This window comes from Amblyomma maculatum, chromosome 11 (assembly GCF_055883805.1).
Source record: "Amblyomma maculatum isolate TAMU_Amacu chromosome 11, ASM5588380v1, whole genome shotgun sequence".
NCBI classification, from domain to species: Eukaryota; Metazoa; Arthropoda; class Arachnida; order Ixodida; family Ixodidae; genus Amblyomma; species Amblyomma maculatum.
Window position 1 is genome coordinate 62,913,448 of NC_139354.1, and position 17,822 is coordinate 62,931,269.

Below are 17,822 nucleotides of genomic sequence, written 5' to 3' on the forward strand. Positions count from 1 at the left end.
ACAGACAGACAGACAGACAGACAGACAGACAGACAGACAGACAGACAGACAGACAGACAGACGGACGGACGGACGGACGGACGGACGGACGGACGGACGGACGGACGGACGGACGGACGGACGGACGGACGGACGGACGGACGGACGGACAGACAGACAGACAGACAGACAGACAGACAGACAGACAGACAGACAGACAGACAGACAGACAGACAGACAGACAGACAGACAGACAGACAGACAGACAGACAGACAGACAGACAGACAGACAGACAGACAGACAGACGGACGGACGGACGGACGGACGGACGGACGGACGGATGGACGGACGGACGGACGGACGGACGGACGGGCAGACAGAGAGACAGACGGACCGACAGACCGACAGACTGACAGACCGACAGACAGACAGATGGACGGACAGACAGGCAGAAAGACAGACACACACACACAGCCAGCCAATATGCGTCTAAGCACTAGCTTTTTTGCAGCTTTGGTGTGAGCTATATTAACATGAGTGTCTTTTCTTCGTCATCGTATATATGCTCTTAGGATTGAAATATGCTCTTACAAATGACCTATTTCGTGAGCTCCTACTCGCACTCCTTTGTAGGTTCCTGCTCTGTCTTCTCCAAGTGCAACCTTTTCATATCCGCAAGCTCCCCCGATGAATGCAATGCCTGCAGAACAGAGAAATGCTTGCACGACGTTGACATCCTTAAATATGTATACATGAAATAGATACTATATGCAATGGAACTTGTTTCAAACTGCACGAAAAGAGTAAAAATATTTGCCATTAGTTTTCTATGCATTAAAATGTTTTCTAACAGAGCAGGCAACCTAATGAACAGGAACTATTTCAGATGCCGAAATTGTCTCACCGATCATAATAGCACAAAACGAATAGTCTTTTTTATTACCCAGAGGCCTTCACCATCCTATCGGCGCACTAGCTATCTAGAGGTTATATTTCGACTTTTAGTTCATTTATTATTTATGATATTATACTGGTAGGGGGCGCAGTAATAATCTATATAAAATGGCTAATATGCCTCCTGGTAACTAATATTGCCGTAATACAGAGGGGTTGCATAAGTATATTAAATTACCCATGCAATAAGAAGAATTGGCGAGAAAATAAACAAGCTGAACGCTAAAAAGCCGCGATTTTTAAGGATTACAGGTTGTATTGCACATTAATCGTACACAATGCGTAAAATATTTTGAACAGTATTTAGACAAATTACTTAACATAAGCAAAAGAAGTAATAGCATATTCTGAGTTAAGCGACAGTAAATATTTGAAGTGGAAGAATATTTATCACGTACTTTGAATCACACAGTTATGTTAGTTTTTTCAGCTATTATGGGAGAGGGGGCCAGGAAAGCGTCGTGTTTATGCTGTGGAGTGATATGTGAGGTTTAGATTACGGATTACTTTAAGATGTACGAGGTATTGATATAGACCGTTTAGTTTGTGTGGTAGGCGCAGGTAGTGTAGTTTTTAGCTAAGTTCAATAACTTTAGGGATCGTTCGCTTCGCAAAAGCTTTATAGTTTTCAAGCAACCGGTTATTATATGAGGATACGCAGGAGAATATTACATTTTTTGAAAGTGAAACTGAGGTATGCGACAAGACTGGTAAGAAGCATAGCCTTTAATATATTTATCGCTGCTATCCTGCCAGCCATGTTTCGAGCATATTAAAATAATAAATATGACACAGAACTAGAGAATAAAAATTTCATTTTATATCTTAAAAATGTGCCTGATATTATACGTAATGAGCACTTTCATAGACGCTCTCGACTGGAAGTACTAAGGTTTGTTGTTTTCAGGTAGATGGCTTCAAGAAACAAGTCAACCATTTTCATCGAGTTTATGTTTTCTTTCGATCAACACGTTCAAATGTATCTATGCAGGTTAATTACGCTTTTTGTGATAAAGACAGCTCTGCATATGTCTTTTTTAGGTTTTAGCGCAGCGCCTGTAATAACCTGACCTGAGAACTTAGATATAAAAGCGGTACCAAGAGGGGAAACAACAGTGCAAAGTAGGCTATTAATCCTCACAAGAAGCAAACTCGGAGTTGACAAGTATGTACAGCAAATGATTAGCGATTAGAAAGAGGCGTGACAAGAATCGCAGCCATTATATATATAAATTGTAAGAAAGGGGGGTTTATTCAGCAGATCAACAGGACTTGATCAGCAGGACTGAGCAGATCAGCGGCGAATACAGCGGCAGCGAACACAGTCAGCTCCAGCACGCGCAGCGATCACGATGCCACTGACTGGCATGTTCATTGTGCACTTCTTCCTCTTCACAATTACCCGCGGGACGAAGAGGAGACATCCTGGCGACTTACGGCGTGAGCAAGACGGCAGGGTCGTAATAGGGTTTGAGACGCTGGACGTGAACAATCTCGCGTCCGCGCCGGCGTAGATCATGGGACGGCGTAACAGGTTCCACCACATAATTAACCGGAGAGGTGCGCTCCAGAACACGGTATGGGCCATGGTATTTAGCAAGAAATTTTGAAGACAGTCCAGGGGCATTGGAAGGTATCCATAGCCACACAAGAGCGCCAGACGAGAAGTGCGGCGTCGAGTGTTGGCTGTCATGGTTGGATTTTTGGCGGTACTGGGTGTTAGCCGTGAATGCGCGGGCGATTTGTCGACAGTCTTCCGCATGCTGGGCTGCTTGAGACGCAGGTGTATACTCTGATATGTCTGGCTGATACGGGAGTATGGTGTCGATTGTAGCAGAGGGGTGACGGCCGAAGAGAAGAAAAAAAGGGGAGAAGCCAGTAGTAGACTGCGTTGCGGTATTGTATGCGTACGTGACATACGGAAGGACGAGGTCCCAGTTTGAGTGGTTGGAGGAGACGTACATAGAGAGCATGTCGCCAAGGGTACGATTGAAACGCTCAGTGAGGCCATTAGTCTGGGGATGATAGGCGGAGCTGGTTCTAGAATAATGTTGCACTTGGTGATCAAGGCTTTCACAACGTCACTCAAGAAAACGCGTCCTCTGTCGCTGAGCAGCTCTCGAGGTGCGCCATGGCGAAGAACAAATCGCTGCAAAATGAAGGAAGCTACTTCTGACGCTGTGGCAGATGGAAGTGCGGCGGTTTCGGCATACCTCGTCAGATGATCAACGGCTACGATAGCCCAGCGGTTGCCGGCCGCAGTGTAGGAAAGCGACGCGTACAAATCAATGCCGACGCGGTCGAAAGGACGTGGTGGGCTGGGTAACGGCAGCAACTCTACAGCAGAACGTTGAGGAGATGGCTTGCGACGTTGACAGGTGAGGCATGAGCGAACGTACTTGAGTACAAAGGTGTACATACCCCGCCAGTAGTAACGTAGCCGGAGACGAGTGTATGTCTTGAAGACGCCCGCGTGACCGGATTGTGGGTCAGCGTGGAAATAGTCACAAATTTGAGAACGTAGCTGCTGGGGAATAATTAGCAACCACTTGCGGCCATCTGCACAGTAGTTGCGGTGGTAGAGGAGGTTATCACCAATGGCGAAGTGGGAAGCATGGCGGCGGAGAGCACGCGATGGAGAAGCAGCTGTAGGATTGGAGATAAAATCGAGGATAGAGTTTATCCAAGGATCTTGCCGCTGCGCTGACGGCATGTCATTGATGTGAAGCAATGGCGGGGAATCGTCGGAAGGGGAAAGGCTCGCGACCTCAGCTGTAAGGGGGCAGCGGGAAAGTGCATCGGCATCGTGATATTTGCGGCCAGAGCGGTAAACAACGCGGACATCATATTCGTGAAGGCGAAGAGCCCATCTTGCCAGTCTGCCGGACGGGTTTTTCAGTGAGGAAAGCCAGCAAAGCGCATGGTGGTCCGTCACTACGTCAAAAGGGCGACCATAGAGGTAAGGGCGGAATTTAGTAAGAGCCCAAATAATCGCTAAGCATCCTTTTTCAGTGACATAGTAATTGGATTCAGCCTTCGTGAGTGTACGGCTAGCATAGGCGACCACGTATTCAGTACAACCTGCTTTGCGCTGAGCGAGTACAGCGCCGAGACCAATACCACTGGCGTCTGTGTGGACCTCAGTAGGCGCTGTGGGGTCGAAGTGGCGTAGGACAGGCGGTGCCGTGAGGATGTGTCGTAAAGCATTGAAGGCATCGTCGCACGCTGGTGACCACGACGAAAGGTCGGAACTGCCGGACAGAAGTTCTGTCAAGGGAGGAGCAATGGAAGCAAAATTCCTAATAAAGCGGCGAAAGTAAGAGCAGAGTCCGAGGAAGCTACGTAGTTCTTTGATGGAAGTCGGTTTCGTAAAGGCTGTTACGGCACGAAGTTTGGCAGTGTCTGGAGATACACCTTCTTTGGAAACAACGTGGCCGAGTATGGTGAGCTGGCGGGCGGCAAAACGACATTTTTTCAAATTCAGCTGCAGTCCGGCATCAGATAGGCAGGTCAAAACGTGCTTCAGACGGTAGAGGTGTGTGTCAAAGTCACGAGAAAAGACGACAATGTCATCGAGGTAGCAGAGGCATGTCTTCCACTTTAGGCCACGCAAAATGGTGTTCATCATCCGCTCAAATGTTGCCGGAGCATTACAAAGGCCAAACGGCATAACTGTGAATTCGTACAAGCCGTCGGGAGTTACAAAGGCAGTTTTGGGGCGATTAGCCGCTTCTAAGGGGACTTGCCAGTACCCTGACCGTAAATCTAGGGAAGAAAAGAGTTCGGCGCCTTGCAAACAATCGAGAGCGTCGTCGATGCGTGGGAGAAGATAGACGTCCTTTCGCATAATCTTATTAAGGCGGCGATAATCGACGCAGAAGCGGATAGAACCATCTTTCTTTTTTACAAGGACAACAGGTGAGGCCCAAGGGCTGCTTGAGGGCTGAATCACGCCATTCTGGATCATTAGGTCGACTTGCTCTTCAATAGCCTGCCGTTCGATTGCAGACACACGATAGGGGCGCTGTCGTAGTGGTGCGTGGGTGCCGGTGTCGATGCGATGAGTGACTGTAGAAGTTTGACCCAAAGAACTTTGATGAGAGTCGAAGGAGGAGCGAAAGTGATGTAGTAGGTTCAAAAGCTGAGTGCGCTGCTCTGGAGGAAGATCGGCATCGATGGAACGGGGGAACAAGTCTGTAGAGGGGGAAGCGCGTGCAGGTGAAGGAGGGCTGAGCGCAGTCACGGCACAGTGCGGCGCGTCGTCAGGTTCCTCAGAGATCAGAAGAGATGCGATTGGCTGGATACTTCCGAGGCATTCGCCATGGCGCAAAGCAGTAGGGGAGTTAAATGGGTTAGAGACCCATAACATGGAAAGGCCAGCGGAAATAGCGAGCACTGCGTAGGGCAATGGAAGGCACTTGCGGCGCAGGAAAGTATGGGCTGGTGTGAAGAGAACGGTGTCATCGCTAATAAATGCACAAGCGACACGAACAAGCACTGAAGAGCAGGGAGAAAGGTCGATATCTTCGGCGACGAGGGCTTTAGCACCGAAATTTGATTGATCAGCGTCTGGTAAGGCATCGGGCAGAGTCGAGAACCCCACTTCAGCTCGAGCACAATCTATAATCGCAGCATGACGCGACAGGAAATCCCAGCCTAAAATTACAGCGTGCGAGCAACTTGGCAGCACTACGAACTCAATCGTATAAAGGGAATTCTGGATGACTACTCGAGCGGTGCACGCTGCTAAAGGCTTGATATGCTGAGCGCTGGCCGTTCGCAACGAAAGTCCCGCAATTGGCGTCTTCACTTTCTTTAAAGTGCGACATAGTTTGGCGTCCATTACCGAAATCGCAGCACCAGTGTCAATTAGGGCCATGACAGCAACACCCTCGACGAAAACTTCAATTAGGTTTGTCGGCGACAGATGAGGACTTGGGAAGTTCGACTGGGTCGCAGCTCTCGCCTCAGGAACTGCGGCCTCTAGTTTTCCTCATGTGAAGCGTTCTGTCGACGTCGCATCGGAGAGATAGAGCGGCGTCGCGGCGACTGTGAACGGCGGTCGGACATGGCTGAGCGGTCTGGGGAGAACTGAGGGCGGGCTGGAGGCTCAGTAGGCGCGGAATACTGAGGCGTCGGTGACCAGTATGCAGAACCATGAGTAGGTGGTGCCGACACCGGGAGACGGTTGCGGCAATAACGAGAAATGTGTCCAGCAAGCCCGCAAGTGTAACAAATTGGCCGGTTATCCGTCGTGCGCCAGGGATTACGTGGTCTTGGAGCCGGTCGCATAAACTGCGCAGGTTCTCGCGCAGGCACAGGAGGCGGCTGAACGTAGGCTGGTGGCGGTGGAGCATATGTAGGTGGTGGTCGGGCCGCAACAGCCGCATATGTTAACGGCGCTGTAACAGGCATGGGTTGAGGGGCTGGAGGAAGAGATTCAGCTACCTGTTCTTGAATAATGTGGCGCAAACTGGGAGCTAGGTGTGAGGGAGGTTCTTGATGGCAGGATATAAGGGAGAGCTGTCGAGCAACTTCTTCCCGAATGAAGGTCTTAATTTGTGGCAGGAGCGCAGAATGTTCGCCTGCATCTGTCAGGCCAGCAAGGGACTCAGAGTGCATGGTGTTCGCGCGAGTTATGACCCTTTGTTTCCGCAGTTCATCATAACTTTGACATAGTGTGACCACTTCCGCGACGGTGCGGATATCACGAGCCGACAGCATCTGAAAGGCATCGTCATCGATGCCTTGCAGAATGTGCTTGATCTTCTCGGCCTCTGACATGTGTGGGTTAACGTGCTTGCATAAGTCGACGACGTCCTCGATATAGCTCGTGAAATGTTCGCCAAGTTGCTGAGACCACGTACGCAAGCACTGTTCAGCGCGGAGTTTCCTCACAGCTGGTCGGCCGAAAACATCAGAGAAGCTGGCTTTAAACGCGGACCATGATTGAATGTCCGCTTCATGATTTCGAAACCATAGGTTTGCTACGCCGGTGAGATAGAAAATGACGTTGCTTAACTTTGTTTCCGCGTCCCATTTGTTGTAAACGCTCACTCGTTCATAGGATGTGAGCCAGTCCTCGACATCGTGGTCGTCAGTGCCGCTGAAGATGGCGGGGTCTCGCTGGCGGAGGGAGCCGGGACAGATGATGGGCGAGCCAACTTGTACGGCTTGGTGGTTGACGTCCTCACGCATCGCAGGAGGTGGTAATGTACGGCTGCGGAGTTCCAGGGCGAGAGGATAGATCTTGACCGGCAGCTCCACCAAATGTAAGAATGGGGGGTTTATTCAGCAGATCAACAGGACTTGATCAGCAGGACTGAGCAGATCAGCGGCGAATACAGCGGCAGCGAACACAGTCAGCTCCAGCACGCGCAGCGATCACGATGCCACTGACTGGCATGTTCATTGTGCACTTCTTCCTCTTCACAAAATTATTAAACAGCGCTAAATAAATGATGAGATACCAGCAATAACTAACCATGCATAATATTGCCTGGAATAATTAAGGCATAACAGAAAAAGACCGTTTGCCTGTTAACTAATACAACAGAATAATAATTGCCAATTGAAAAACGATAACGCATCATGACAAGTTCGTCTTTTGAAAGCCTCACAACTCCGCTGAGAAAAGGTTGAAGAATGAAAAAGATACGTGAGAGCAAGGACGGTATCAGTACAATGCCTAGAATTTTAAAGTGAAGCACCCCCTTAATATTATCCTCAAGGATCTACACTGAAGGAGAAAGCTGTGCTCAGAAAACACAAAAAACTAACAATGAAAACAACCATATTCTATTACAATTCTATTACAAAATATTCTATCATCATAGTCATCATGAAACATTGTGCCCTTAGAGTACCACTGAGCGTGAGTCTGTTATCTGCTTTTACACATATGACTGAAAACAACAATAACACAAAAACATTAGACACATTCCAATTACGATATGAACTCAATACAAAGCAGTAAGAAGTACAACATCATTCTTCCCTGTAAGATGTAAGATGTGCAAATTTTGCAAAGTGACATCGCGGTTGAAACAAAAGCAAGCGATTTTGCTTTTCTTATGGTCTGAAGAGTCAGTGAAACATAGTTCGTCGTTACCTTCCTTCTGGAATGCCGCTCCCAGCCGACAAATGCACGACAGCCGGTTTCCGCAAAAGTAAACTATGATCGTTCAGATACAGGCAAGTGCTTCCCTAACGCACTTTAATGTTCCGAAAAAAGAGCCTACGCGAATACAGCTATCAAGAAACTCTGCAGTGACAAAACAGTAAAAGAACAGCAAGCGTACATCACAGTCAAAATAACGGCTTAAGGGGCAAGTTGGTGCTGCATAATACTCAGAAATGTGGCGCAACAAACAAAAACACAAGCTAAGAGACACAACACACGAACATTACAGTACGTGTCATAACCGCATACAGCAAAAAACAAAATCACAACGCAAAACACCATGCTGAAAAAAACTGCTAGAAGGCCAAGCAGTGCAGCGTTGTACGGTGCACTGCTGTAGGAGCAGCGAATTCATCATAATGCTTATCTGCAGGACTATACCTACTCCAAGGCGAAGGGCCTCGCTTTGCTTTCCAAATAACGCGTTCCTGTGCTAGCTGTATACACTTTTATCCGCTTGACCTGTACAAACTTCTTAACCTCATCCGTCCACCTAACTTTCTGCCGGCCCTGCTGCGCTTTCCTTCCTTTTGAATCCAATTCAGTACCCTTAGCGGCCATTCTTCGTACTTCATGTCCTGTTCATGCCTATTTTGTGTTCTTGACTTTCACTTCAATGCAATTAATTCGACTTATTTCTCTGACCAACACTGCACGCTTCCTATATCTTAACGTTACACTTACCCTTTTTCACCCCATTGCTCTCTGCGTTATCCTCAAATTAAGTACAGCCCTTTTCGTTAGCTTCTGCGTTTCACCCCCATAGGTGAGAACCGATAAGAGGCAACTTAATATACATTCCTCTTTAGTGGTACTGATCAACTCCTAGAATATTCTGCGCGTGCTTGTAAAATCCGCACCATCCACATCTTATTGTTTTAGTTATTGCTCTTTCGCCGCTTGGGGAGCGGCGAATTACGTAGTCATAACCCCAATGAGTAAAAGGATAACCCATATGACAGAGGTGCTGAGAATATATATTTCTGTTTTTGATAATTGTAAGCACCAAAGTCATGATTTATCATGGCGAATCAGAGGCTCTTCAGCAGACAAGGGAATGATTTTAATTTTTGATAAAATATAGAGCTGTGCGGGCTGAATGCTTCTGGGGATGCGGGTGATAACATAGGGGTCTAAAGCAGGCGCGAGTACCACTGATATGCTTCTACAGGCCAGGGTTCGAAAACCAGTTCATCTTAGATTGCGTTTATTTCAGGTTGTTACATTTCAGGTAAAACAGGGGTTACCGCATAACTGGACTGAAAGACAAGTGCTTTTCAGCTGAGTAGAACCATTAGTACTTGCGCCCTGAAGAAAAATTTGCTTGCACCATTCGAAAGTGCCACAGATCAAATCAAATAGAATTTACCATGTTGTTAAGCTTGCAGTTCTGAGCCTCATGTTTTGATGCTCACATGGGTTAGGTTAAGGCACTGTGTCGGTTTGTTCAGTTATATTTTCTTGCTGTTTTCCAGCGTTCTGTCCTGCTGTGCTAATTTTGTGTGCCGTTTACTCGGTGTGCTGTTTTGTGCAGCTTGCTCGTTTTTAATTATTTTGGTTTAATTTTCTAATCATCTGCGGAAACAACTGCATACATAGAGCCGTCTTTTTGTAGCGATTCATGAAGTACTCTACTGATGTACTCTACTCTACTTCCACTTCGCTTTCGGTCTTATACAAGGCCACCTTCAATTCAAAATGTTTATCTTTCATTATTCATCACTCTGCTCATCTCCTCTTTTCACCTCAGTTCTTCTTCAAAAGAAAACGCCTACATTATCCCTGTCAGGGATGACTGCACTGCCCTGGCGTAGACAGGGCTACTTGAAGAAACGTTGACCACTCCTTGCGTCACTTACTTCTTCTTGGTTAGCGGCACTTCTTTTTGGTACCTGAAGACAGCTTATATAGTATACTTCAGTGTAACGTTCCTCTCAAATAACCCGTTTTGATATTTTGCAAGGCATTGTGAGTGCCCGCGTAGGCAAGGGCGGGAACGCGTATTATATTAACTTTTTTGCAAAATTCAAAACGTTTTTAGCACCACCTTTTAAAAAATGAAGTTTATTATATTAATTTTGCAGAGTAACACAGCTACGTGATTGATAGTTCCTAAATAGTTGTGCATTATGTTTGACGTATCTGCTCTTGCGTGCAGGCATGTCTTTATTTTGCTTGCGCGGTTTGATGTCACCCATAACTTTCGAAAAAAATATGCTTTCTAATTAAACAGTGCTTGAAAACAGAATTTTGATTATGCTTTAGGTACTTTAGATATCCACTTGAGAATATGCAAACGCAGCGCTATATGCTTAATGCATATAATACAGTAAATATACTCCACTGCGCTTTAGACAGATAAGCTACTGATGAACGTTATAGAAAGATTTCTAGGTTTTCTTAAATGTGCTTCTATTATAAAAAAAAATTCCAGAATATTGTACAGAAATCCACTCAGACTTTGCTAACATTCTGTTGCATCAAAGAACTGTGACCGCTACACACCTGTTTATTTTTTTATATGCGCGGAGACTAAAGCCACAGAAAAGCAGTGCCGCGAAAACACAGAAAGTGTTCTTCGTCGCGGGGATTGATTCAGAGATGCTCATACATATATGTTTTTTAATTTTCGTGTCATTTTTTCTTCTGTGTCAATTTGATAAATAAATGTAAAATGCCCTTTGAGCTCTTCGCCATTCTGCTTATACATTAAGGCTCTTTTGAGGGTCCAAAGTCGCTCAAGTTTCTCTTTTGAACCCACTCCTCGCTCCTTTGCTATTTTCTTAACCTATGCAGAAAGAAATGTTTGCAGCATTATAATATAAGAAACTTTTTCATGAAAACATTCCTTATTTAGAGACCTATTTCTACGGCTTCAATGCAGCAGAAAAGGCAGGTACAAAAAGAGACGAAATCCTTAAGTTCCCTTTTTAAGGGCGTGACGCGATATTGTTAGCGGCTCTCTTTTGTTGGTCCACATGTGGATTCTCGTCCGCAGGTGTTTACATTACTGTTCGCTTAATTTCTAAATATTCAATTGATGCTCTCTTATTTTGCTTATAACAGCGCACAGTTTGAACCTATCAGTGTTATGAAAAATCACCTGAAAACTGCAAAAAACTACACTGCAACCAACTCGTACAGATCCTCCTGAGGCACCTAAGTGCAGCGCGTTACCGCAAGTCATTAAGTCCCTCGTTGTTGTTGCCAACAACCACTGCAATTCAGCCTTGTCCCCTCAAGGTGCAAGGGACATATATGCCCTCGATAGTCACTAAGTTTTGATGGAATAGTGGCGATTGTTCTCAAGCGACCGCTGCTGTTATCGGCTGCTGTGTCGTATGTCTAATAAATTGACGTGAGTTAGCAACAGTTCTAAGAACGCGCACCAGAGGTGGAAGCAGTTGCGAGTTCGGTGAGCTGCGTTCATTCAATCAAGCCAGTGCTATTTCGGAAAAGGATCCTGGCTTTTTTTACATTTTTTTTTCATCAAACGCCACTCAGTCCTTAGTAAACCTCCATGCATTGAGTATAAAGAATTATTCATGCCAGGAATTTTTTGGGGCACAGTTTTTTCTGCGAGACATAGTCCCAATGTGCGTTAGTGGAACTAACATCTCATTGTGTTTGTTATTGGAGCCAATATCAGCGTAATGAGTGTTCTCTGTTCGAAAACTTCAATAATATGGACAAATTACACAAGTTTTCATCAGATGGTTTTCTTTCTAAGCGAATAGTTAAAGAAGTAAAAGCCTAAACTTCTAACCCTTTTTGATTTGCCGGGGCATATCGAGATGATATTGCCAATTCCCACAATCGGACGCCGAGATTCATGACGTTCTGTTCGCTGATGAGAGTGATGTTGAAAGGATTTTGTCTTTGGATTAAGAGGACGTTATGTTCTTAGTGGAAAATGATTCTGACGTCGAAATAGAAATCAATATTGAAAATTCGGAGCAAGCATTTTCCTCCAAACCATCACGGAAGAAAGCAAAACAAGGAGCGGTAAAGTCTTCTCCCCTTACGCCTGAAAGGATACGAATAGAAGGTGCTAAATAGGCTTTTTGGGCGTATGGAATGGCACATAGGCATAGAGATTTCACTACTGCTCCAATATTTTGGCACGGTGAACTGTTGGTGCTCATTTTAACAAAAGTCGACTGTGCTATACAATAGATATTTCTGGCGATGGTGAAGCTTGACAGGTCTAGATTACGATGTGACAAATCAATGATGCGCATATGTTTGGTTAGAAAACTAGGTGACCATAAAACTCAGTATGAAGGAGCGAAGAGGTATTAGGCAGGACAGCAGAAGGCTTGTTGGAATCAGTGAGCGACACAGGAGTGCGGGATATAATCGATGGTGTGGTAGCATTGGTTTTGGCGATCTGGAATTCCGCTGCTCACCTAAGACGAGCAAGCACTTCACGATTTTTGCTGAGCTTATATACCTCTGCTAAAAGACGAGCCAGTTAACCTTAGTTGATTGGAATAGGTCATTTGCTGCTGTTAATACTGCCTTTAATTCTTGATCCTCATTTCTATTTGCTTTTATTTCGGACATAGTACATTCCATGCTGTTTAAGTGATTTTTGAGAGAGTGCACTGCTTTCTGTGTGAACTCAAGGCGTTTTTTCATTGCAGCAATATCATATATAATTACTTGCTGGCTAGTAATTACTGACTGGGGTATTTCATCTGCGATTTCACCCGGGTTCTTCTTAACGTCTCTAGAAACGAAGAGCTTACAAGAATGCAAACAGTCGCAGTGAGTACTCATGCACAGTTGTGGACACGGCAGTACAGCAAGAAATATATCATCACTGCATAGTGGTCTGTTGTAACTAACCTGCACAAGAAGGATAAGAATGAATCAGTGGTTGATGGAATCACACACCGGTGCAAAGATTCGCAAAAAATCTTAATCTAAAACCACAGTATTATGATAGAAAATATTTTAGCAGCACCACATAAAATAGTCATTTCAAAGCGAAAGCCTAAATACCTGCTTTATCGAGAAAATTCGGCGTCAGCGGCGTGCACCAATAATATGAGTGTGATGCAGCAAGATGTTAGCTGGAAGGTGACGTGGGCTGGAGCTGAGACGTCACAGCGTCCAACAACGTCCATCCAGCACAGGTCATTGCCAGTCGGCGGGAACGTCTAAATGGAATTTGTCCTTGATAGGTGGGAGACTGAGATGGTGATCGGTGATCTCTAATGTCCTTGTATCTCGAGTGTGACGCGCTTCTAATGGGCTACGGAGACACATTCTTGTTTAAAGTAGCAATTTGTGAGTACGCACGGAAGTCTTTCACATACGACGGTATATCAAAGAGTATATTAATGTTAGGTGAGGAGAGTAGGAGACCGCGTATGCAAGAACCAAGATTCGTAAAGAGAATTGCAAAGAATGGCCTTCCATACAATTGTGTCTAACAAAAGAATAAATCATGTTTCAAAGCCTAGATCTTACATTGATCTTTCAAACTAATATTTGTCAGCTATCGCAAAAATGGCGCCGGAACGCAAACGGCCGAATAAACTAAGGCAATCGACAAATTTTAAATTTAGCCCTTCAACAGATATTTTATATCTTTACGATGTTGCTGAATGCGATTTAGCGGTTAAATATAGACTGTGTTTTTTTTTTCTTCTTCTAATCGAGAGCGAATGTATACTCTTCTAACAACTAATTGCCGATCAAGCTTTGCTCACTCTCATTATGTGCCAACTTCATATTAAGTTCGAAAGTTAAAATTATTCTGGTTTCTTAATTATGTTTGAGATGCCAGAATTAAATTAGAAGATAATCGTGGTTAGAAAAAAACGAATTTTTTAACGAAAGCGGCGCATAATGTTTAAGGTGAGCATATAAAAATGAGAAATGTGAAGCATTTTCGTCGTGTTACTAAATTGCCTACCTTGTATTGAACGCTCCCAACCACGGCCTCTTCGGGAAACAAGGTCCTTACTGCCAAAGAGAATAATAAATGTATTATAAAATGAAAGTACCGATGATGATTTGAAACTTACCCAGTGAAAAGAAATACCAAGTCATATTCACTGTACTTGCTTGGGTTGTAGTAAACATAGTCTCTCAACTTTTCAAGCGACGGATATGCTACAGCTACGTCATCAACAATGTAGAATAGGCTGTAGTCGTCGTTTGCCTATAAAAATACGGTTTGTTTCACTAGTACAAAAATGGAAAAGAAAAATTTGAAAACCTGCTTCTTCCAGTAAAAAATTGCTTACATTAAAAATTTCAATCGCTCGAAGCTTGAGCTGTACAGAGGGTTTTGAAACTGTGAGGTACCTCCCGTTCATCTGAAAAAGTGATAAGCAAGGAGCTGTTAAGCAGCAGCATTATATCTTAATACACATGGACTTCAAGTGGTAAGACGAGAAGTCACTATGAAAGCTAGGCAGTCAGAGGCAGTCTGCCAAAGTTCGCCGAACTGAAATGCTGATATGCGATGGAGGAAGTACAAATCTTGAGCCTTTGCCATTAGAGATTAAGTGGCAGTTTGAACTTGAAAAGGGTTACTCACAGAGTTTACGAGGATGATCACATATTTCAGCAGCTCTTCTTGCGAAGGAAACTCAACTCTCAGTGTATTATCAATGGCTATCAATATTTCAGGATATACCGCCTTTGGTACTTCAGCACCTAGATAAGGAGGCAGACCGCAGATTTTATCGTTGCTTAAGACCAATATTGCTGCTTACCTTGGGGGTAGCTTTCTCGTGTGGTGAAGTGTATAGCCATTTTCTCCCAGGCTCCGCCTAAACGTATTTTAACAGACCAAATAAAAAGAAATCACTATCATTTATTTTTGAGAGGCATGTGTCAGGTGTCTGGGATAAAACTTTCATTTCTTTAAGGGAGAAAGCGTACATTGTATGACACGCCAGATTGCAGACCTCGAATTAGGCACACGTTGCCTATAGAAATAGGAAGCAAACCACACCACACCGCTTTCAAACGATGCCCTGTGTTAGGTAGATAATAAATTATAATGAACACTAAAGCTGAGTAGCTGTCTTTGATATATATGGTAATAGTATGAGGTATCAATAAATTATTTGGTACTGATATATGATGTAAACTAATACTCTATAAAGGAGAGGTGCCTTATGCACTGCCATCACAAAGTAACTAAAAATACTCAGTTTTGCCTCTTTCTTTATGCGACCAACTTGAATTGACTCAAGAAGCGCCTCCTCTTTTCAGCAGTTAGAGAGCGCCTGATGTGTTGCTTCTACTTTACGTTCTTGCCTTTTCGCACTTTATGAAACGGGTGACAAGCTTAAGTCAATCAGCTTGTAAAATTACTTACAGGGAAGTTGAAATGGTTTCGAAATTGCATAAAGTGCAGGGTTTGGAAAGAAGGCGCATTGTTAATACTGTGTGTCGAATTTTTCGTACTTTTTCTTGTAAGAAAAGCCAAAATTTCGTGATAAAAATGCGCCGTGGTCACGCCCTTATAGCTGCAGGGAGCGTCGGATATGGGGATGCCGAAACTGAGGGAGAGGCGGATATGAAATAAATCTCGGAAAGGCGACCGGTGGGCAGCGCAATTTTCACGCTTGCTCCGCTCCATACTGTGCTTTGCTGACCTTCCGATCAACGCAATCTTCTGCCACTGCCATGTGCGTTCTCTAGTTCAGTCGTTCTATGCTGAAATTGTCGTGTTTTCAGCAATTCTAAGAGATCGATTGGTAGACACGCAGCGATTCCGGAGTGGTACACCACTCGCTTCGATGACCTCTACTAGTGCTTCCCTTTTGCTCCCTTGGTAAATAAATGTCGTTCGATGTTGAAAAACTATTTTCCTCGTATTATTGAAAAACCAACAGTTTGTGTGAATGCGTGTTGGCTATATCCGCGGCTTTCGATTGTGTGAAGATTGATACCTGAGGCGACTTAGAGCTGCATTTCTCAGAGGATACGAAACTCTGGGAACAGTTGGTTCATGTTATGACAAATATTTTTTTGCCTTGGGAATTAGTTGAGTTGGGCTCTGACTATTTTCATGCCGATGACAATCGTCGAAACTTGGCAGCGAGGCGGCCACTTGAGATTCCAATTAAATCAGCGCAACTGAAGTCCGATGCCGTTATGTCATTGTTATCTCACCCTTTAGGTCGATACCCTTATTGGACTGTTGGATTCATTGTCGTTACACTTAACCTAGGTTACCGAAATCAAAACGCAAGTCCCATTTCACAGCGTTTGCACAGCTTGCCGCTGTTAAAGGCTACAGCAACCATTTCCAATTATACAAACCAAACGAAATGCATCGTGCAGTGATCAACAGAATGCAGCTGCATTTGCAGTAATCACTTATAACGCTGTGCCTGGAAAGCCCTCCGGCACAGAGCTGGAGTGCTGGTGCTCATTTTCTGGTGCAGAACAGATGTTCGCATACATTTGTGCCCTTTTAAAGACTAGATAGTCTTCATGAGCGGATTGAAGGCTATAAAATGACGCCCAGAACTCAATTTTTACGATAACTGTTCCAGCTTTGTGTTAAGGAAACGGTTCTTTTTAATATTTCTGCCGTGCAACACACAATAGTGAGCGTGTACGCGCGGGACAAAAAGCAAAACACTTCAGACAGCTTTCTCATTCCGAATTTGTGAATTCGAGAACTACTAAGCGGTGTTTAGGTTGCCCAAGCTCGCAAGCAGTTGTGTTGGTGTTAGCGTCTTCATCAGGAAGATGGCTGGAGTGGAGAGCTTAATAATCAGTTTTTATGTTTCGATATTCGACGTGTTGGAATTAGTCACAGAGTACCTTTGGCGCAGAAATATTATATTGAGCATCTCGTTCTATTATTTGTCACTAACCTTGGCTTTCATGTAGAGTGTGGTCTTGAATTTCGTAGACAATATGTGGAAAGTTCTTTCCAACTGCACCTTCTTCACCAACCCAAGGCTTTATTCTCAGCTTTGGACCCAGAACACCTTCCTTATAAAGCAAAGTGGACATTTTTAAACAGTGAATTATTGGCAGCTTTAAAAAAAATTATTAACAAATCGAATTACCTGTGTAACAACAGCGACCTGCAATATTGTCGCATTATCATCTATCCGCCCAATATCCGTTAACCATATGTAAAGCTCGGAGCTTAAAGTTAAAAGTTAAATTGGTTCACAGGAAGGGAAAGGCGCAGTAACTGTCACACTTGCTCTGTGGACACCCGAACCGCGCCGTAAGGGAAGGGAGGAAGGTGGGAGTGAAAGTGGAAAGAGAGAAAGAGGAGCCGTATTGGAGGGCTACGGAGTAATTTCGACCACCTGGGGATCTTTAACGTGCGCTGACATCGCACAGCACACGGACGCCACTTCGTTTCGCCTCCATCGAAACGCAGCCGCCGTGGTCGGGTTCGAACCCGGGAACTCCGGCACAGTAGTCGGGCGTCTTACCACTGCACCACCGGAGCAGTGCGTATAAAAATTGCGGGTAATGCTGCAGTAATTGTGTTTTTGCTTACTTGCTAGCCCTAAATATTTTCAGGTCCATGTTGATCCCGGTTCTTTAGCGTTTCTGCCTTGAACATGAATAGCTTTTGATAAAAAACGTAATGGCACATTTATATGCTTCGGTTAATGAAATATGCGGCTTTTCTAGCATGGCTTTTAGTGTTTAGTGTTGTTTGCGTTCTAGTGACGCTCCAATAATTGCAAACTGCTC

At 44.6% G+C, this 17,822-nt stretch overlaps 1 protein-coding gene across 1 annotated transcript in view; it reads right to left on the bottom strand.

Annotated features, from left to right (window-relative positions):
* The window catches only part of LOC146173961 (venom metalloproteinase antarease-like TtrivMP_A), a 33,930-nt gene that overhangs the window by 5,346 nt on the left and 10,762 nt on the right, over positions 1–17,822 (bottom strand). Inside the window, exons 4-10 of the mRNA XM_084585306.1 lie at positions 16,976–17,096; positions 14,852–14,908; positions 14,674–14,792; positions 14,378–14,449; positions 14,156–14,292; positions 14,044–14,093; positions 572–680 (exon numbers count right to left, since the gene is read on the bottom strand). Coding sequence (XP_084441432.1) covers positions 572–680; positions 14,044–14,093; positions 14,156–14,292; positions 14,378–14,449; positions 14,674–14,792; positions 14,852–14,908; positions 16,976–17,096 — 665 coding nt within the window. The remainder of the gene's footprint in view (positions 1–571; positions 681–14,043; positions 14,094–14,155; positions 14,293–14,377; positions 14,450–14,673; positions 14,793–14,851; positions 14,909–16,975; positions 17,097–17,822) is intronic.